This window comes from Nerophis ophidion, linkage group LG18, assembly GCF_033978795.1.
Source record: "Nerophis ophidion isolate RoL-2023_Sa linkage group LG18, RoL_Noph_v1.0, whole genome shotgun sequence".
In the NCBI taxonomy this organism is placed as follows: Eukaryota; Metazoa; Chordata; class Actinopteri; order Syngnathiformes; family Syngnathidae; genus Nerophis; species Nerophis ophidion.
In genome coordinates this window covers 72,501-95,000 of record NC_084628.1, presented here as the reverse complement: position 1 = coordinate 95,000, position 22,500 = coordinate 72,501, and the positions used below count along the sequence as shown (strand labels likewise).

At 40.8% G+C, this 22,500-nt stretch overlaps 1 protein-coding gene and 1 long non-coding RNA gene across 3 annotated transcripts in view; both read right to left on the bottom strand.

Annotated features, from left to right (window-relative positions):
* LOC133537444 (ras-related protein Rap-2b-like) overlaps window positions 1–3,494 on the bottom strand; it is a 12,206-nt gene extending 8,712 nt beyond the window's left edge. The window contains exon 1 of one of the 2 annotated variants that reach the window (XR_009802699.1): window positions 2,672–3,494. Coding sequence is in view for 1 of the 2 variants with exons in the window: in XM_061878450.1 (XP_061734434.1) it covers window positions 2,698–3,252 (555 nt within the window). In the remaining variant the exon portion in view is untranslated. The remainder of the gene's footprint in view (window positions 1–2,671) is intronic. The other variant, XM_061878450.1, reaches the window with a different exon arrangement.
* Window positions 3,495–17,633: 14,139 nt separating this feature from the next.
* LOC133537333 (uncharacterized) overlaps window positions 17,634–22,500 on the bottom strand; it is a 55,227-nt gene continuing 50,360 nt past the window's right edge. Inside the window, exons 5-6 of the long non-coding RNA XR_009802655.1 lie at window positions 17,881–17,982; window positions 17,634–17,779 (exon numbers count right to left, since the gene is read on the bottom strand). This is a non-coding gene — a long non-coding RNA (uncharacterized LOC133537333). The remainder of the gene's footprint in view (window positions 17,780–17,880; window positions 17,983–22,500) is intronic.

Below are 22,500 nucleotides of genomic sequence, written 5' to 3'. Positions count from 1 at the left end.
TGAAGAAAGGAGGTGTAAGTTAGTGTGAAGAAAGGAGGTGTAAGTTAGTGTGAAGAAAGGAGGTGTAAGTTAGTGTGAAGAAAGGAGGTGTAAGTTAGTGTGAAGAAAGGAGGTGTAAGTTAGTGTGAAGAAAGGAGGTGTAAGTTAGTGTGAAGAAAGGAGGTGTAAGTTAGTGTGAAGAAAGGAGGTGTAAGTTAGTGTGAAGAAAGGAGGTGTAAGTTAGTGTGAAGAAAGAAGGTGTAAGTTAGTGTGAAGAAAGAAGGTGTAAGTTAGTGTGAAGAAAGAAGGTGTAAGTTAGTGTGAAGAAAGAAGGTGTAAGTTAGTGTGAAGAAAGGAGGTGTAAGTTAGTGTGAAGAAAGGAGGTGTAAGTTAGTGTGAAGAAAGAAGGTGTAAGTTAGTGTGAAGAAAGAAGGTGTAAGTTAGTGTGAAGAAAGAAGGTGTAAGTTAGTGTGAAGAAAGAAGAAGGTGTAAGTTAGTGTGAAGAAAGAAGGTGTAAGTTAGTGTGAAGAAAGAAGGTGTAAGTTAGTGTGAAGAAAGAAGGTGTAAGTTAGTGTGAAGAAAGAAGGTGTAAGTTAGTGTGAAGAAAGAAGGTGTAAGTTAGTGTGAAGAAAGAAGGTGTAAGTTAGTGTGAAGAAAGAAGGTGTAAGTTAGTGTGAAGAAAGGAGGTGTAAGTTAGTGTAAAGAAAGGAGGTGTAAGTTAGTGTGAAGAAAGAAGGTGTAAGTTAGTGTGAAGAAAGAAGGTGTAAGTTAGTGTGAAGAAAGGAGGTGTAAGTTAGTGTGAAGAAAGGAGGTGTAAGTTAGTGTGAAGAAAGGAGGTGTAAGTTAGTGTGAAGAAAGGAGGTGTAAGTTAATGTGAAGAAAGAAGGTGTAAGTTAGTTTGAAGAAAGAAGGTGTAAGTTAGTGTGAAGAAAGAAGGTGTAAGTTAGTGTGAAGAAAGAAGGTGTAAGTTAGTGTGAAGAAAGAAGGTGTAAGTTAGTGTGAAGAAAGAAGGTGTAAGTTAGTGTGAAGAAAGAAGGTGTAAGTTAGTGTGAAGAAAGGAGGTGTAAGTTAGTGTGAAGAAAGAAGGTGTAAGTTAGTGTGAAGAAAGGAGGTGTAAGTTAGTGTGAAGAAAGGAGGTGTAAGTTAATGTGAAGAAAGAAGGTGTAAGTTAGTTTGAAGAAAGAAGGTGTAAGTTAGTGTGAAGAAAGGAGGTGTAAGTTAGTGTGAAGAAAGGAGGTGTAAGTTAATGTGAAGAAAGAAGGTGTAAGTTAGTTTGAAGAAAGGAGGTGTAAGTTAGTGTGAAGAAAGAAGGAGGTGTAAGTTAGTGTGAAGAAAGAAGGTGTAAGTTAGTGTGAAGAAAGGAGGTGTAAGTTAGTTTGAAGAAAGGAGGTGTAAGTTAGTGTGAAGAAAGGAGGTGTAAGTTAATGTGAAGAAAGAAGGTGTAAGTTAGTGTGAAGAAAGAAGGAGGTGTAAGTTAGTGTGAAGAAAGAAGGACGTGTAAGTTAGTGTGAAGAAAGGAGGTGTAAGTTAGTGTGAAGAAAGAAGGTGTAAGTTAGTGTGAAGAAAGAAGGAGGTGTAAGTTAGTGTGAAGAAAGAAGGACGTGTAAGTTAGTGTGAAGAAAGGAGGTGTAAGTTAGTGTGAAGAAAGAAGGAGGTGTAAGTTAGTGTGAAGAAAGAAGGAGGTGTAAGTTAGTGTGAAGAAAGAAGGACGTGTAAGTTAGTGTGAAGAAAGGAGGTGTAAGTTAGTGTGAAGAAAGAAGGTGTAAGTTAGTGTGAAGAAAGAAGGTGTAAGTTAGTGTGAAGAAAGGAGGTGTAAGTTAGTGTGAAGAAAGGAGGTGTAAGTTAGTGTGAAGAAAGGAGGTGTAAGTTAGTGTGAAGAAAGGAGGTGTAAGTTAATGTGAAGAAAGAAGGTGTAAGTTAGTTTGAAGAAAGAAGGTGTAAGTTAGTGTGAAGAAAGAAGGTGTAAGTTAGTGTGAAGAAAGAAGGTGTAAGTTAGTGTGAAGAAAGAAGGTGTAAGTTAGTGTGAAGAAAGAAGGTGTAAGTTAGTGTGAAGAAAGAAGGTGTAAGTTAGTGTGAAGAAAGGAGGTGTAAGTTAGTGTGAAGAAAGAAGGTGTAAGTTAGTGTGAAGAAAGGAGGTGTAAGTTAGTGTGAAGAAAGGAGGTGTAAGTTAATGTGAAGAAAGAAGGTGTAAGTTAGTTTGAAGAAAGAAGGTGTAAGTTAGTGTGAAGAAAGGAGGTGTAAGTTAGTGTGAAGAAAGGAGGTGTAAGTTAATGTGAAGAAAGAAGGTGTAAGTTAGTTTGAAGAAAGGAGGTGTAAGTTAGTGTGAAGAAAGAAGGAGGTGTAAGTTAGTGTGAAGAAAGAAGGTGTAAGTTAGTGTGAAGAAAGGAGGTGTAAGTTAGTTTGAAGAAAGGAGGTGTAAGTTAGTGTGAAGAAAGGAGGTGTAAGTTAATGTGAAGAAAGAAGGTGTAAGTTAGTGTGAAGAAAGAAGGAGGTGTAAGTTAGTGTGAAGAAAGAAGGACGTGTAAGTTAGTGTGAAGAAAGGAGGTGTAAGTTAGTGTGAAGAAAGAAGGTGTAAGTTAGTGTGAAGAAAGAAGGAGGTGTAAGTTAGTGTGAAGAAAGAAGGACGTGTAAGTTAGTGTGAAGAAAGGAGGTGTAAGTTAGTGTGAAGAAAGAAGGAGGTGTAAGTTCTCACCGTCGCATGAGAAGTGTTGTGTGTGTTCAGAGGAGGACACAAGCCGCACAACACGGGTGGTCAGCATCTGGCGCGGAGGAGACATAGTTCATCTGGCGGACTATCTCCGCGAAGAGCTCGTCCACGGAGATCTTGTTCTTGGCCGAGGTCTCCATGAAGGGACACTTCCACTCCTCGGCCAGCGCCTCCCCTTCCCCGCCGGACACCTCCCGCTCGGCCTCCAGGTCCACTTTGTTGCCCACCAGGATCATGGGCACCCGCTCATAGCGCTTGACCCGGATGATCTGGTCCCGCATGGGCTTGATGTCCTGGAAGCTCTGCTGGTTGACCAGACTGTAGACCAGGATGAAGCCCTGGCCGTTCTTGATGTACAAGTCCCGCATGGAGGCGAACTGCTCGGTGCCGGCCGTGTCCAGGATCTCCAGCACGGAGGGAGAGGAGTCCACCTCGATCTCCTTGCGGTAGAAGTCCTCGATGGTGGGGTCGTACTTCTCGATGAAGGAGCCCGTCACGAACTGCACGGTCAGGGCCGACTTGCCGACCCCTCCGGAGCCCAGGACCACCACCTTGTACTCCCGCATGCTTCCTCCGCCCGATCACTGCCGGCACTTTTCTTCGGGCTCCAGGGCGTGGCCGCGGACTACCGGGGGTGTACAGGGGGGGCAAATGCGGTGCTTTCCGGGCCGCAGTCAGCGCTTATTTGTGTTGTGACATGTCGGAGCTGCGCCGCTTGCCATGCGAGCTGTGAGCTGCCTGACTGCCAGCTTCCAATGCGAGCTTCCTGGCTGCAAGTGTGAGCTTCCCCCCTCCGCTTGTTGACGGAGGAGGTAGCGAGCACCATTATTACACCGAGCTGGCACACACATCGAGCGTTTCCGCTTTGGACTTTCAAAACAACACAATAAAGATGACACATCGTGTCATACATCTGCCTAAATTAATAATATACATATGCACACTGGGATATGTATATCCAATAAAATGTATATATTCATATCATCAAAAGTAAAAGAACAAAACACTTTTGATGATAGTTGATTTTACAAAGCAGTCGCTCGTGACACAACAGCTTCCGGTATGTGTTTGCTAACAATCCCTAACTTTATTAGACGCGCTTGGTTTCCTGCCCACACTCACCAGGCCAGCATGAGCGCCTACGTCACACTTGTTCTATTTAAAGGTGCAGTGCAACTCCGGAACAAAAGAACTATTACCTGTGGTTCTCAACCTCTTTTCAGTGATGTACCCCCTGTCAACATGTTTTTCATTCAAGTACCCCCTAATCACAGCAAAGCATTTTTGGTTGGAAAAAAAAATAGATAAAGAATTAAAATACAGCACTATGTCATCAGTTTCTGATTTATTAAATTGTATAACAGTGCAAAATATTGCTCATTTGTAGTGGTCTTTCTTCAACTATTTGGAAAGAAAAGATATAAAAATAACTAAAAAGTTGTTGAAAAATAAACACGTGATTCAATTATAAATGCAGATTTCTCCACATAGAAGTAATCATCAACTTAAAGTGATTGTAATAGAGATCCATCTGGATTCAGCAACTTACTTCTAAAAGAAATCTTTAACATCAATATTTATGAAACATGTCCACAAAAAAATGTAGCTGTCAACTCTGAATATTGCATTCTTTTCACAATTTATGAATTTACATTCATATTTTGTTGAAGTATTATTCAAGAAATATATTTAAAAAGTATTTTTGAATTGTTGCTCTTTTTAGAATCCATCCATCCATCCATTTTCTACCGCTTATTCCCTTTTGGGGTCACGGGGAGCGCTGGCGCCTATCTCAGCTACAATCGGGCGGAAGGCGGGGTACACCCTGGACAAGTCACCACCTCATCGCAGGGCCAACACAGATAGACAGACAATGATTTTTAAAATGTTTGTTATAGGTGAACATTATTTGTTTATTGAGTCCCTGTTTGTGTAAAGATGTCATATTTTTGAAAAATCTCACGTACCCCTTGGCATACCTTCAAGTACCCTGAGGGGTACATGTACCCCCATTTGAGAACCACTGCTCTATACCAACCTTTACTATCAAAATAGACATTTTCCACTAAAGAATACTAGCATACAGCAGCAAAACGTAACACAGATTATGAACTTTTTAAAAGTTTTCATCTTTGTAGTTTTTTTTTTCCACAGGAAATGCAATCTGAAATGACACACATCAAGTGTTTACTGTTTTGATTTTCAAAACAAAACAATGAAGATTACAAATTGTGTTATGTATCTGCCTAAATTAATCAGAAAAAATGTACACACTATCATTTAAATCTAAAAAATGTACATGTATACTTTTTTTAAACTTTTGATGACAGTTGATGTTAAACGGGAGTCGCCCACTACAGAACAGTTTCTGGTATGTGTTTGCTTTAGTAGACAGGAAAAGCAATCTGTTCCTGTTTTTACTTTCAAAATAAAATAATAAAGATTACAAATTGTGACATGTATCTGCCTGAATTAATTATTAAAATGTACACACTGTTATTACTTACAATAAAAAAAGTACTTATTTATATTGTTAAACTTTTGATAATAGTTGATTTTAAACGGGAATCGCCCGCTACAAAACAGCTTCCGGCATGTTTTTGCGCAAAAATCCTTAACTTTAGTAGAGACATTTGGTTCCCTGCCCACACTCACTAGGCCAGCATGAGTGCTCCGTCACACTTGCTCTATTTAAAGGTGCAGTGCAACTCAGGAACAAAATAACTATTACAGTGTTTAACCAGGGGTCTGCAACCTTTACTATCAAAATAGATATTATCCACTAAAGAAGACTAGTATATATAGCAGAAAAACATAACACAGATTATGAACTTTTTAAAAGATTTCACCTTTGTAGATTTTTATTTTACAAGAAAAGCAACCTTTCAAAAAAAAATAAAAAAGATTATAAATCGTGTCATGTATATTAATATATAAATTGTATTATTAATAAAAAAAATGTAGACACTGTTATTATTTATATGTAAAAAATGTACGTATATATATATATATATATATATATATTTTTTTTTTTTTCAAACTTAGCTGGGGCTCCAGCGCCCTCCGCGACCCCGAGGGGGACAAGCGGTAGAGAATGGATGGATGGATGAAAGGTCCAGTGCAACTCAGGAAAAATAACAATTACAGTGTATATAGCAGGGGTCTGCAACCTTTACTATCAAAATAGACATTTTGCCAGCTCTAGTATAAAGAACACTAGTATTTAGCAGCAAAATGTGACACAGCTTATGAACTTTTAAGGGGTTTCATCTTTGTAGTTTTTTATTTTAGTTATTTTATTTTAAAGCAACCTGTCCATCTGAAATGAAACTTGTTCTCCTGTTCTTTTTTTGGCAGGTATACCACTGAAGTGAATACACTGGCTCGCAGTCTTTTTTTCCTGTTTTGCTCGCGCCTCAGAACTCAGCCTGTGCACGTTCACGGCCTCATGGTAAACTGTCGGAACTTCTTCCAAAAAATGCTAACTTTTCTCAGCGTAGGTTTAAATAAAGATCTGAAGGAGCCACAAGAAGAAGTCTGGCGGTAAAACCATGCCGTGCTACTGAGCATGTGCAGGCTTCATTACGGAAAACAAGCTAAAAGAAACCTGTTGGCACATTTATCATAGTTTTTTTATTTTTTTTTATAGAAAGATGAAACAGAATTATGCAAGTGGAGCATAGAAGACGAGAGAGTGAAAGCAAGATATATATATATATATATATATATATATATATATATATGTCTTGATTGGATTATCCAGAGAATAGTGCTCGATACCGTGGTAGAGCGCAATATGTAGGTGTGGGAAAAAAAAATCACAAGACTACTTCATCTCTACCGATCTGTTTCATGAGGGGTTCCCTCAATCATCAGGAGATTTTAATGGAAGCATTCACATACAATGGTTTATATAGAGCACAGAGTGGGTGGGTACAAGCAGGCGTAGGGTGTGGTGATTGGCTCATGTGTTACCTAGGAGGTGTTTCTGTCTGTGGCGGCATGTTGAAATGATTTCACTGCGCTTGTTGAGGGATGATAGATCTGGATGATATATAATAAACAGTTTCTCTTTTAAGCATAGGTTGCATCTTTTATTACCACTGTTGTAAGGTGTGCTGGATGCAAGAATTTGCCATGTTATTGAATATTCAACATTATTGTCTTTGAGGTTCCAAATGTGTTTGCTGAGTTCTGTAGAATTCTGCAAAGTCTGGTTTCTAAAGGAGGCGTTGTGATTATTCCATCTTGTTTTGAACGCTCCTTCGGTTAATCCTACGTACGTGTCGGATGTGTTAATGTCCTTGCGTATTACCTTTGCTTGGTAAACGACTGATGTCTGTAAGCACCTTCCGTTGAGAGGGCAATCAGGTTTCTTGCGACAGTTACATTCATTATTGGTTTCAGAGTCGTTTAGTCTGGGGGTAGGCAGTCCTTTTGCAATTGCTTTGTTGTGGTTCGAAATGATTTGTTGCATGTTATTCATACAGCTGTAGCTCAATTTAATGTTGTTCTTGTTGAATATTTTTCTTAGGGTGTTGCCTTTGGGGAAGTGTTTGTCGATCAGAGTGAGGAACTTGCGGCCGATGTTGGTTGAGACGTCTTTGCTGAATGGCGGATTGTACCAGATGATGTGGTTTCGTTTTCTGCTCTTTTTTGGTTGGTTTCCTGGGGTGGGTTCATAGGTGAGGGTGAAGTTGTATCCGCTTTCATCAAGTGCTTTCTGGTACGGGGGGGTTGCTTGGTCGAATTCAGCTTTGCTAGATGACAGCATCGATAGCCTTTTATTAATTCCGGTAGGTATTCTTTTCGTGGTGGTGGGTGGGTGGTTGCTGTCGTGGTGCACGTATTGGAGTGTTGTGTTGGGTTTCGTGAATGGTTGGTAGCTGTTATTTCTCAGGTTGAAGGTGACGTCGGGGAAGTTGACGGTTTGCTTGTTGGCTTCAATCGTGATCCGTAGGCCGTTTTCTTGGAAGATTTGGCATATGCGCTTCTTGGTGTTCTCGCTGCTCCTTGGCGAGGCGCGGCACACTGCCAGACCATCATCACGGTAAATACCAAGGTTCAGGTTGAGGTAATAACAGTGGTAATAAAAGATGCAACCTATGCTTAAAAGAGAAACTGTTTATTATATATCATCCAGATCTATCATCCCTCAACAAGCGCAGTGAAATAATTTCAACATGCCGCCATAGACGGAAACACCTCCTAGGTAACACATGAGCCAATCACCACACCCTACGCCTGCTTGTACCCACCCACTCTGTGCTCTATATAAACCATTGTATGTGAATGCTTCCATTAAAATCTCCTGATGATTGAGGGAACCCCTCATGAAACAGATCGGTAGAGATGAAGTAGTCTTGTGATTTTTTTTCCCCCACACCTATATATATATATATATATATATATATATATATATATATATATATATATATACGTGTTTATTTTGAATGTTATTAATGAATCCAAGATGTCACTGCATGTGTGTGATGGAGGCAGCAAGAGTCAGAGCAGGACGCAAGTGGACTGTGACACTTTTCCTCCAAAATATGTGAGTCTGGAAGCGCTAGAAATGGCAAACTATCGTAAGATGCAGCACAAGCTCGGCGGAGAGGAACCTGAGAGGCACTTTATCAAAGTCAACAGTCTTGTCACGTTGAAACACAGCCAAAGTCAAGAGTTCTCCTTTTCCCACCAGTCACACATCCCGAGCCTTCACAATAAAGTCCAGCGTGTCACATCCAGTCCAATTGTGCTCAGAAAATAGGGATTTCCGAAAATGTCATACACGTCGTTAAATATTTATTATTGTTCATGACTTCCAATCAATCCTAGCAAAAGATTGGTGGGCGGCACAGCTCGGTTGGTAGAGTGGCCGTGCCAGCAACCTGTGGGTTCCAGGTTTGATTCCCGCTTCCGCCATCCTAGTGACTGCCATTGTGTCCTTGGGCAAGACACTTGACCCACCTGCTCCCAGTGCCACCCACACTGCTTTAAATGGAACTTTTATATTGGCTTTCACTATGTAAAGCGCTTTGAGTCACTAGAGAAAAGCGCTATATAAATATAATTCACTTGACTTGACTCATTGAGGGGCTGACCAAGCTTCAACATAAGATCTGACATCCTAGTTTCTACCAGTTTTGTGTCGTCAGGGCCAAAAAGGCCTTCTCTGCTGGCCTAACATAAATCATGATCATAAATTCATAAAAGGTCATTTTACTTTGATTTACATTTCTTAAATATAGAGAAGTATTCATCATCTTCTCTTCATGTCATAGTATGCTGCAGTGTTGCTGTTTTTAAGTTCGAGCTTATGTCAAAACAGAATTCCGCTAGCTTGTTGCCAGCGCTGTAGGAATTCTGCCGGAGGTCTTGTGAACCACGGTTAGCGGCGGCTGTGCAGTTTAACCAATGGAGGACATTCAGTTTAATCGACAGTTGCGATAGCCAATCAGATCATAAGTTGTTGACAGTAGACTTACGTTGAACGTGACTGTGAGTGGATACTCACTTCTCACTCCCAAGTATCCAAGGGTAAATGATAAATGGGTTATACTTGATTAGCGCTTTCCTACCTTCAAGGTACTCTAAGACACTATTTCCACATTCACCCATTCACACACACATTCACACACTGATGGAGGGAGCTGCCATGCAAGGCGCTAACCACCACCCATCAGGAGCAAGGGTGAAGTGTCTTGCTCAAGGACACGACGGACGTGATGAGGTTGGTAGAAGGTGGGGATTGAACCAGGAACCCTCAGGTCGCTGGCACGGCCACTCTCCCAACCGTTCCACACTGTCCCCAATCACAAGTTGTGACTTACCAAAGCAGAAAGTGGCACCGGAGCCATACCCGGCCAGCGGAGAAATAAGCGGTACTCACTTTTTTAGAAGAGCAAAACGTTGATTAAGTGGAAGATATGTATTTGTAAGGGTATTTTCAAGAAGGACATTTGAAGAGAAACTAGATCTTGTGAGACAAGGTCGGTTGACCCTGGAAATGAGTTAAGCTGTCCTGACGATGACCTGGTCTGCCTGCCACATCCACTCAAATCAACCAACTACGAGCGGTACCAATGGCTTATACGGCATTAAATAGTCCTTACAAATTGAATATACAAATATATTTTTTCACATTCAATATGTGTTTAACAATTATTTTAGTTTTGACAGAACCATGTCTTTGTTGATTTTTAAATGTGCCAAACAACAGCCTGTTTTGTACACCAGTGACACATTGAGGTGATTGAATGGCCAATCGTGCAGAAGTGTGTTTCTGTGTAGTAATGTTCAAGCCTGGGTCATGTGACGACATAAATGATGGTACTTGGAGAAGTATTGATTGAAGTAGGACTAAGTAAGACATCACAGAAGTCCGAGGTGGGAAACGCACTGGTTTCTAACAACATGCAGATTTATCATGTTGTTTTTGTTAAGTGGAGGGCCCAAAGGACTGAGTTTGCCCTGGGGCCCCAGTTGACTACATTTAATTTGGAGCATTTTTGTTTGACTCAAACCCCAAAGAATAAATAGCTTATTTGTTTTGCTAATTATAAACTATCTTTGTGTGGAAACAATGTCTTTGTGTGCATTAAAAAAAACAAACGACAGACTGGCACAGAAAGGCCTCACAAGACCTGCTGCCTCACCTAACTTTCGACATCTCTACCTAAGTTTCGACATCTCTACCTAAGTCCTGACTCATGCCCACAGCTTTTTTTTTTTTTTTACCTTAGGGCAAATATTCTGTCATGTGGTTGCTTCACTTCACAAATGCAACATTAGAACACATATGACACATGTATACAACTTTAAAACAAGGTTAGTTGCAGGAATATAAAGTTCTTTGTTTTTGTTAATAATCCACTTTTAAAGGCCAGACAAAGACCAAATATTTCCCTCATGAAATCATGTAAATCCAATCAGTCTTTTAGACACAAAAACACATTCTATAGCGAGCCACTACAACTATTGTAGTTTTTACATTCATAGAATAATGCAAAATGCACACATAAAAGACAAAGGAAATGTATAAATAAACATTTGATATCATGTTTACCTTTATGACATACTACTTTGTTTCCACTTCTTTCTTGAATGCATTAGCCTTATATTCACTTAATTTATCAAAGTGCTGCTACTTGCATGTGAGGCCGTTGGGGACATTACTCAGAATCACCTCTGATACACACTACTGAAATGCTCTCACATAAACAACTGAAATGTTTTTCTCTCTCTCACACACACGCTACTGAAACACTCTCACACACACTACTGAAACACGCTCATACACACTACTAAAACATTCTTATACACACTGCTGAAAGACTCTAATACACACTGCTGAAACACTCATACACATTACTGAAACACTCATACACAGCACTGAAACACTATCATGCACACTACTGAAACACTCTCATTCACATTACTGAAACACTGTCATACACACAACTGAAACACTCTTATACACATTACTGAAACACTCATACACACAACTGAAACACTATCATGCACACTACTGAAACAATCTCATACACACTACTGAAACACTCTTATACACACTACTGAAACACTCACACACACTACTGAAACACTTATACACACTACTGAAACACTCAGGCACACTACTGAAACACTCACGCACACTACTGAAAGACTTATACACACACTACTGAAACACTCACGCACACTACTGAAACACTTATACACACTACTGAAACACTCTTATACACACTACTGAAACACTCTTATACACACTACTGAAACACTCTCACGCGCACTACTGAAACACTCTTATACACACTACTGAAACACTCTTATACACACTACTGAAACACTCTTATACACACTACTGAAACACTCTCACGCGCACTACTGAAACTCACACACACTACTGAAACACTCTCACACTACTGAAACACTCACACACTACTGAAACACTCACGCACAGTACTGAAACACTCACGCACACTACTAAAACATTCTATGTCATACACACTACTGAAACACTCTTATACACACTACTGAAACACTCTTATACACACTACTGAAACACTCTCACGCGCACTACTGAAACACTCTTATACACACTACTGAAACACTCTTATACACACTACTGAAACACTCTCACGCGCACTACTGAAACACTCTTATACACACTACTGAAACACTCTTATACACACTACTGAAACACTCTCACGCGCACTACTGAAACACTCTTATACACACTACTGAAACACTCTTATACACACTACTGAAACACTCTTATACACACTACTGAAACACTCTTATACACACTACTGAAACACTCTTATACACACTACTGAAACACTCTCATACACAGCACTGAAACACTATCATGCACACTACTGAAACACTCTCATTCACATTACTGAAACACTGTCATACACACAACTGAAACACTCTTATACACATTACTGAAACACTCATACACACAACTGAAACACTATCATGCACACTACTGAAACAATCTCATACACACTACTGAAACACTCTTATACACACTACTGAAACACTCACAGACACTACTGAAACACTTATACACACTACTGAAACACTCAGGCACATTACTGAAACACTCACGCACACTACTGAAAGACCTATACACACACTACTGAAACACTCACGCACACTACTGAAACACTATACACACTACTGAAACACTCTTATACACACTACTGAAACACTCTTATACACACTACTGAAACACTCTCACGCGCACTACTGAAACACTCTTATACACACTACTGAAACACTCTTATACACACTACTGAAACACTCTTATACACACTACTGAAACACTCTCACGCGCACTACTGAAACTCACACACACTACTGAAACACTCTCACACTACTGAAACACTCACACACTACTGAAACACTCACGCACAGTACTGAAACACTCACGCACACTACTAAAACATTCTATGTCATACACACTACTGAAACACTCTTATACACACTACTGAAACACTCACGCACACTACTGAAACACTTATACACACTACTGAAACACTCTTATACACACTACTGAAACACTCTTATACACACTACTGAAACACTCTCACGCGCACTACTGAAACACTCTTATACACACTACTGAAACACTCTCACGCGCACTACTGAAACACTCTTATACACACTACTGAAACACTCTTATACACACTACTGAAACACTCTTATACACACTACTGAAACACTCTCATACACAGCACTGAAACACTATCATGCACACTACTGAAACACTCTCATTCACATTACTGAAACACTGTCATACACACAACTGAAACACTCTTATACACATTACTGAAACACTCATACACACAACTGAAACACTATCATGCACACTACTGAAACACTCTCATACACACTACTGAAACACTCTTATACACACTACTGAAACACTCACACACACTACTGAAACACTTATACACACTACTGAAACACTCAGGCACACTACTGAAACACTCACGCACACTACTGAAAGACCTATACACACACTACTGAAACACTCACGCACACTACTGAAACACTTATACACACTACTGAAACACTCTTATACACACTACTGAAACACTCTTATACACACTACTGAAACACTCTCACGCGCACTACTGAAACACTCTTATACACACTACTGAAACACTCTTATACACACTACTGAAACACTCTCACGCGCACTACTGAAACTCACACACACTACTGAAACACTCTCACACTACTGAAACACTCACACACTACTGAAACACTCACGCACAGTACTGAAACACTCACGCACACTACTAAAACATTCTATGTCATACACACTACTGAAACACTCTTATACACACTACTGAAACACTCACGCACACTACTGAAACACTTATACACACTACTGAAACACTCTTATACACACTACTGAAACACTCTTATACACACTACTGAAACACTCTCACGCGCACTACTGAAACACTCTTATACACACTACTGAAACACTCTTATACACACTACTGAAACACTCTCACGCGCACTACTGAAACACTCACACACACTACTGAAACACTCTCACACTACTGAAACACTCACACACTACTGAAACACTCACGCACAGTACTGAAACACTCACGCACACTACTAAAACATTCTATGTCATACACACTACTGAAACACTCTTATACACACTGCTGAAAGACTCTAATACACACTGCTGAAACACTCATACACATTACTGAAACACTCATACACAGCACTGAAACACTATCATGCACACTACTGAAACACTCTCATTCACATTACTGAAACACTGTCATACACACAACTGAAACACTCTTATACACATTACTGAAACACTCATACACACAACTGAAACACTATCATGCACACTACTGAAACAATCTCATACACACTACTGAAACACTCTTATACACACTACTGAAACACTCACACACACTACTGAAACACTTATACACACTACTGAAACACTCAGGCACACTACTGAAACACTCACGCACACTACTGAAAGACTTATACACACACTACTGAAACACTCACGCACACTACTGAAACACTTATACACACTACTGAAACACTCTTATACACACTACTGAAACACTCTTATACACACTACTGAAACACTCTCACGCGCACTACTGAAACACTCTTATACACACTACTGAAACACTCTTATACACACTACTGAAACACTCTCACGCGCACTACTGAAACTCACACACACTACTGAAACACTCTCACACTACTGAAACACTCACACACTACTGAAACACTCACGCACAGTACTGAAACACTCACGCACACTACTAAAACATTCTATGTCATACACACTACTGAAACACTCTTATACACACTACTGAAACACTCTTATACACACTACTGAAACACTCTCACGCGCACTACTGAAACACTCTTATACACACTACTGAAACACTCTTATACACACTACTGAAACACTCTCACGCGCACTACTGAAACACTCTTATACACACTACTGAAACACTCTTATACACACTACTGAAACACTCTCACGCGCACTACTGAAACACTCTTATACACACTACTGAAACACTCTTATACACACTACTGAAACACTCTTATACACACTACTGAAACACTCTTATACACACTACTGAAACACTCTTATACACACTACTGAAACACTCTCATACACAGCACTGAAACACTATCATGCACACTACTGAAACACTCTCATTCACATTACTGAAACACTGTCATACACACAACTGAAACACTCTTATACACATTACTGAAACACTCATACACACAACTGAAACACTATCATGCACACTACTGAAACAATCTCATACACACTACTGAAACACTCTTATACACACTACTGAAACACTCACAGACACTACTGAAACACTTATACACACTACTGAAACACTCAGGCACATTACTGAAACACTCACGCACACTACTGAAAGACCTATACACACACTACTGAAACACTCACGCACACTACTGAAACACTATACACACTACTGAAACACTCTTATACACACTACTGAAACACTCTTATACACACTACTGAAACACTCTCACGCGCACTACTGAAACACTCTTATACACACTACTGAAACACTCTTATACACACTACTGAAACACTCTTATACACACTACTGAAACACTCTCACGCGCACTACTGAAACTCACACACACTACTGAAACACTCTCACACTACTGAAACACTCACACACTACTGAAACACTCACGCACAGTACTGAAACACTCACGCACACTACTAAAACATTCTATGTCATACACACTACTGAAACACTCTTATACACACTACTGAAACACTCACGCACACTACTGAAACACTTATACACACTACTGAAACACTCTTATACACACTACTGAAACACTCTTATACACACTACTGAAACACTCTCACGCGCACTACTGAAACACTCTTATACACACTACTGAAACACTCTCACGCGCACTACTGAAACACTCTTATACACACTACTGAAACACTCTTATACACACTACTGAAACACTCTTATACACACTACTGAAACACTCTCATACACAGCACTGAAACACTATCATGCACACTACTGAAACACTCTCATTCACATTACTGAAACACTGTCATACACACAACTGAAACACTCTTATACACATTACTGAAACACTCATACACACAACTGAAACACTATCATGCACACTACTGAAACACTCTCATACACACTACTGAAACACTCTTATACACACTACTGAAACACTCACACACACTACTGAAACACTTATACACACTACTGAAACACTCAGGCACACTACTGAAACACTCACGCACACTACTGAAAGACCTATACACACACTACTGAAACACTCACGCACACTACTGAAACACTTATACACACTACTGAAACACTCTTATACACACTACTGAAACACTCTTATACACACTACTGAAACACTCTCACGCGCACTACTGAAACACTCTTATACACACTACTGAAACACTCTTATACACACTACTGAAACACTCTCACGCGCACTACTGAAACTCACACACACTACTGAAACACTCTCACACTACTGAAACACTCACACACTACTGAAACACTCACGCACAGTACTGAAACACTCACGCACACTACTAAAACATTCTATGTCATACACACTACTGAAACACTCTTATACACACTACTGAAACACTCACGCACACTACTGAAACACTTATACACACTACTGAAACACTCTTATACACACTACTGAAACACTCTTATACACACTACTGAAACACTCTCACGCGCACTACTGAAACACTCTTATACACACTACTGAAACACTCTTATACACACTACTGAAACACTCTCACGCGCACTACTGAAACACTCACACACACTACTGAAACACTCTCACACTACTGAAACACTCACACACTACTGAAACACTCACGCACAGTACTGAAACACTCACGCACACTACTAAAACATTCTATGTCATACACACTACTGAAACACTCTTATACACACTACTGAAACACTCACGCACACTACTGAAACACTCTCTTGCACACGTAAGAGGTCATTCTGAATAATGTCCCGAACGGCACCTCATAACCAACTTTTTTTGGCTGCATGTTGTTTATTTTTGCAGCCGTCCCCAATAACATTTGCAGAAAGAAAGAAAGAACACAGAGACTTGTGATGCAACTGTGTTAATTAGCAAAGAAGTGGAGGTTCAAGCAGTGATGACATGACAAGTGCAGAATGACTCCCAGGTGGGCAGGTAGATACAGGCCCCTTGTGTAATAAACACATGTTCGGAACACAGTTGGAGACATGCAGTGTTTCACTGTAATAACGGGAAAAACTGACTCACAAAAGCAGGGGATTTTTTCGTGTGGGTACTTATTTTGTGGAATGATATGGAGGCAAACTGTTTAGTTTGTCAGGCACAGTTTTTTCTGCATTATAAACCAAGAAGATACCATATTGTCCGGACTATAAGGCTCACTTAAAATCCTTTTTTCCCCTCACAACTTGACAGTGCACCTTATAACCCTGTGTGCTGAATGTACGTTATAACTTTAGTTTTGCTTACCAACCTCAAAGCTATTCTATTTGGTACATGTTGTAATGGTAAGTGTGACCAGTAGATGGCAGTCACATATAAGAGATGCACGTAGACTGCAATATGACTCAGGTAAACAACACCAACATTTTATATGTTCCATTGAAAATATAGAACATAACACACGGCGCTCAAAAATCTATCAAAATGTTTGAGTAGGACTTTGGTAATCTATGAAGCCACACCGCTTGATGGATTGTACTGTGCTTCAACATAGGAGTATTATTATGTTGTGTGTATTAAGTAAGACATATTATCTGCCGTTTTGTTTCACAATATTATGCAAAAAATACTTTTCTTACCTTCTGGTACCTGCTGATCTGTTTTTGGATCTGCATAAGTCCTGAAAAATTGTGCGTGTCCGCCTTTGTAGTCCGCGACGATTCCATAGTCGATAATCTTCTTCTTTTTCATATCTTCTTGTTATGTGACATTCATCCTCCACTGTTGCCATTTCTAATATAAAGTAATATAAAGTTATTTCTTACATCTGTCAATAAACTCACCATGAAAGCACTAAAACATACCGGTGTAGTGAGCTTACATTAATCACTCACAGAATTTTAGTTATTCGAGAGTTCCGGTCGGACGGTTTTTCACAGGGCACATTTCGGGTGTTGTTGTTGCACTAGTGAGCCACGGATGAGGAGACGCTTGCTCTGTTATTGATTGAAGAAAAGTATAAATGTCACTAAAACAGTTAGCTCCATCTTTTGACACTTCTTCCACTCCCGTCCTTGCACGCTACACCGCTACAACAAAGATGACGGGGAGAAGACGCTGTCCAAGTGGAGGCACGTAAATAAGAGCGCCCACAAAACGGCACATCCTGAAGAGACTGTCAGAAAGTAAGTTGAAGATGTGTAAAACCTCATCAATGCAACATTTTAAGCAAGGAACCAGCATTACATGTTATGTACACCACAAGGAAGTCTTTTACATTTAGAAAAAAGTAATAATAATTTGACTCATTTAATGCGCTCTATAATCGAGTGCAATTTATATATGAAAAAAGATCGAGAATAGAGCATTCATCGGCAGTGCGCCTTATAATCTGGTGCGCCCTATGGTCTGGGAAATACGTCAGGCTGTAAAGTGACTCGCACCTGGTGAATCAGCTTGTGACACATGGCTTCCTTCTTACGGTCCAAGAAGAAGTTGTGTTGTGTTCAGGGCCGAATGATGTCACACTCATCTTCATTTCCTGCCAACGGACTTGTGCTGCTATGTGCTGTCAGATCAATATCTCAACCAGTCACGCAGGCAACTTGTTCTTTCGTAACTATGTTGAGCATGCAGATGTCATGCAATGGTCCCAAACAAAGAGGGACATCATCACATTGTGTACTTGTACATACAGTACATCATCACATTGTGTACTTGTACATACAGTACATCATCACATTGTGTACTTGTACATACAGTACATCATCACATTGTGTACTTGTACATACAGTATATCATCACATTGTGTACTTGTACATACAGTACATCATCACATTGTGTACTTGTACACACAGTACATCATCACATTGTGTACTTGTACATACAGTACATCATCACATTGTGTACTTGTACATACAGTACATCATCACATTGTGTACTTGTACATACAGTATATCATCACATTGTGTACTTGTACATCATCACATTGTGTACTTGTACATCATCACATTGTGTACTTGTACATACAGTACACACACAGTAGTCCTTGTTAGCTATCAACTCCATCAATGTCTGTCAGCTCTTTAGGACTCGCTGCTGTGACTTCATCACCTCCACAGAACAATCAATAGCGTTTTAATTTGTCCACAAATCAACTGCACACACACACACACACTTACAAGCATAGAAAAAGCAGCCCAGGTCAAAGTTGTGTATTGGCTGCAGGCTAATGAGAGCTCAATGGACGGCCTTGTGTTGCAGATTGTCAAATCCCCGAGAATGATAACGATGGCTAGCGTGACGCAGAGTTATTTTCACGCAGTGGCGACAATTAGGTAGACATGGCCGCCTAATCACTTCTCAGCACGCTTGCACCGACGTGTGGAATGCTCAGGGAGGCCACGAGATGAAAGACTGGTGTGATTTTACACAACTGTTGTAGGCCTTGTTTAGGACCTCTACCGCACGCACGCACGCACACACGCACACATACTGGTTATCATTTAAAACGGGGACCAATCGTTTAAACATGACTTGTGGGGACCACCCTTTCTACAGGATCAGTACTTGTGGGGACCACCCTTTCTACAAGATCAGTACTTGTGGGGGCCACCCTTTTTACAGGATCAGTACTTGAGGGGGCCACCCTTTTTACAGTATCAGTACTTGTGGGGACCACCCTTTTTACAGGATCAGTACTTGTGGGGACCACCCTTTCTGCAGGATCAGTACTTGTGGGGTCCACCCTTTCTACAGGATCAGTACTTGTGGGGACCACCCTTTCTACAGGATCAGTACTTGTGGGGACCACCCTTTCTACAGGATCAGTACTTGTGGGGACCACCCTTTTTACAGGATCAGTACTTGTGGGGACCACCCTTTCTACAGGATCAGTACTTGTGGGGACCACCCTTTTTACAAGATCAGTACTTGTGGGGACCACCCTTTCTACAGGATCAGTACTTGTGGGGACCACCCTTTCTACAGGATCAGTACTTGTGGGGACCACCCTTTTTACAGGATCAGTACTTGTGGGGACCACCCTTTCTACAGGATCAGTACTTGTGGGGACCACCCTTTTTACAGGATCAGTACTTGTGGGGACCACCCTTTTTACAGGATCAGTACTTGTGGGGACCACCCTTTCTACAGGATCAGTACTTGTGGGGACCACCCTTTCTACAGGATCAGTACTTGTGGGGACCACCCTTTTTACAGGATCAGTACTTGTGGGGACCACCCTTTTTACAGGATCAGTACTTGTGGGGACCACCCTTTTTGCAGGATCAGTACTTGTGGGGACCACCCTTTCTACAGGATCAGTACTTGTGGGGACCACCCTTTTTACAGGATCAGTACTTGTGGGGACCACCCTTTCTACAGGATCAGTACTTGTGGGGACCACCCTTTCCACAGGATCAGTACTTGTGAGGAGCACCCTTTCTACAGGATCAGTACTTGTGAGGAGCACCCTTTCTACAGGATCAGTACTTGTGGGGACCACCCTTTCTACAGGATCAGTACTTGTGGGGACCACCCTTTCTACAGGATCAGTACTTGTGGGGACCACCCTTTCTACAGGATCAGTACTTGTGGGGACCACCCTTTCTACAGCTTGTGGAGGCTTAAAGAAAATGAGGTCAAATGTCCACTGGCCAGTTAGCTCATACATGTCTTTAAATCTCTGGATTGTTGAAGTAATTTGCTGATCATTCTTACTGGGGACCCTGGTGTAAAAAGAGTTAATATGGTCCATGGGGGCCAAATATAAATAATGTTGCATAATTCACACAAATTTGTACGTGAATACTGAGAACCATTTAAAAAAAAAAAAGTTCAAATTAAATATGACATGATCAACCTTAAAAGTCACTGCAGCATCTTCAGAATGGATCTGACTATCATTTAAAAAGGTTTCCCTTTAGGAGACCTGTATTTTTGTCCCCATACCGTCAGAGGTCCCCTAAAGGTGATTGTGTAAACACAGCCATGTCCCCATTAAGTAAGCATTGCCAGAACACACACACACACACACACACACACACACACACACACACACACACACACACACACACACACACACACACACACACACACACACACACCTGTGGTCCTCTCCAAGGTTTCTTATCGTCATCTCATTGGGTTGAGTTTTTCCTGGCCCTGATATGCGATCTGAGCCGAGGATGTTTGGTTGTGGCTTGTGCAGCCCTTTGAGACACTCCTGATTTAGGACTATGTAAGTAAACTTTGATTGATGATGATTATTCTGAGGTCCAGTTGGGCTTCCTTGCAAGAGTCGGTGGTCCTCTATGAGATCATTCCAGCAGAAGGTGAAGATCTCTACAAGATGCGACTTAATCTTCCCTGTTAGCCCCTGTGAGAGTGACAGTAGACTAATTAAAATGTCTGAAACCACCAAGCTAATTAATTGAAGAGATTAGAGGCAGCGGGGAGGCGCCTCTTAGAGAATGTGCTTCAGGCTGCAATTTCAACTGCGAGGGGAAAAGTGTTATTAGCCACCTTGGATGTGCTGTTTATGTTGAATTCATGACTCCATTTCAGTTTGTGTTTCCACCGCGTCTCGGAGGCGGCGTGTGTCTCTGATGTGTCTCTGATGTGTTTCTGATGTGTTTCTGATGTGTCTGATGTGTCTCTGATGTGTTTCTGATGTGTTTCTGATGTGTCTCTGATGTGTTTCTGATGTGTCTCTGATGTGTTTCTGATGTGTCTCTGATGTGTCTCTGATGTGTTTCTGATGTGTCTCTGATGTGTTTCTGATGTGTCTCTGATGTGTCTCTGATGTGTCTCTGATGTGTTTCTGATGTGTCTCTGATGTGTCTCTGATGTGTCTCTGATGTGTCTCTGATGTGTCTCTGATGTGTCTCTGATGTGTCTCTGATGTGTTTCTGATGTGTTTCTGATGTGTCTCTGATGTGTTTCTGATGTGTCTCTGATGTGTTTCTGATGTGTTTCTGATGTGTCTCTGATGTGTTTCTGATGTGTCTCTGATGTGTTTCTGATGTGTCTCTGATGTGTCTCTGATGTGTTTCTGATGTGTCTCTGATGTGTTTCTGATGTGTCTCTGATGTGTCTCTGATGTGTCTCTGATGTGTTTCTGATGTGTCTCTGATGTGTCTCTGATGTGTCTCTGATGTGTCTCTGATGTGTCTCTGATGTGTCTCTGATGTGTTTCTGATGTGTCTCTGATGTGTCTATGATGTGTTTCTGATGTGTCTCTGATGTGTTTCTGATGTGTCTCTTATGTGTCTCTGATATGTCTCTGATGTGTCTCTGATGTGTTTCTGATGTGTCTGATGTGTTTCTGATGTGTCTCTGATGTGTCTCTGATGTGTTTCTGATGTGTCTCTGATGTGTCTCTGATGTGTCTCTGATGTGTTTCTGATGTGTCTCTGATGTGTTTCTGATGTGTTTCTGATGTGTCTCTGGTGTGTCTCTGGTGTGTTTCTGGTGTGTTTCTGATGTGTCTGTGATGTGTCTCTGATGTGTCT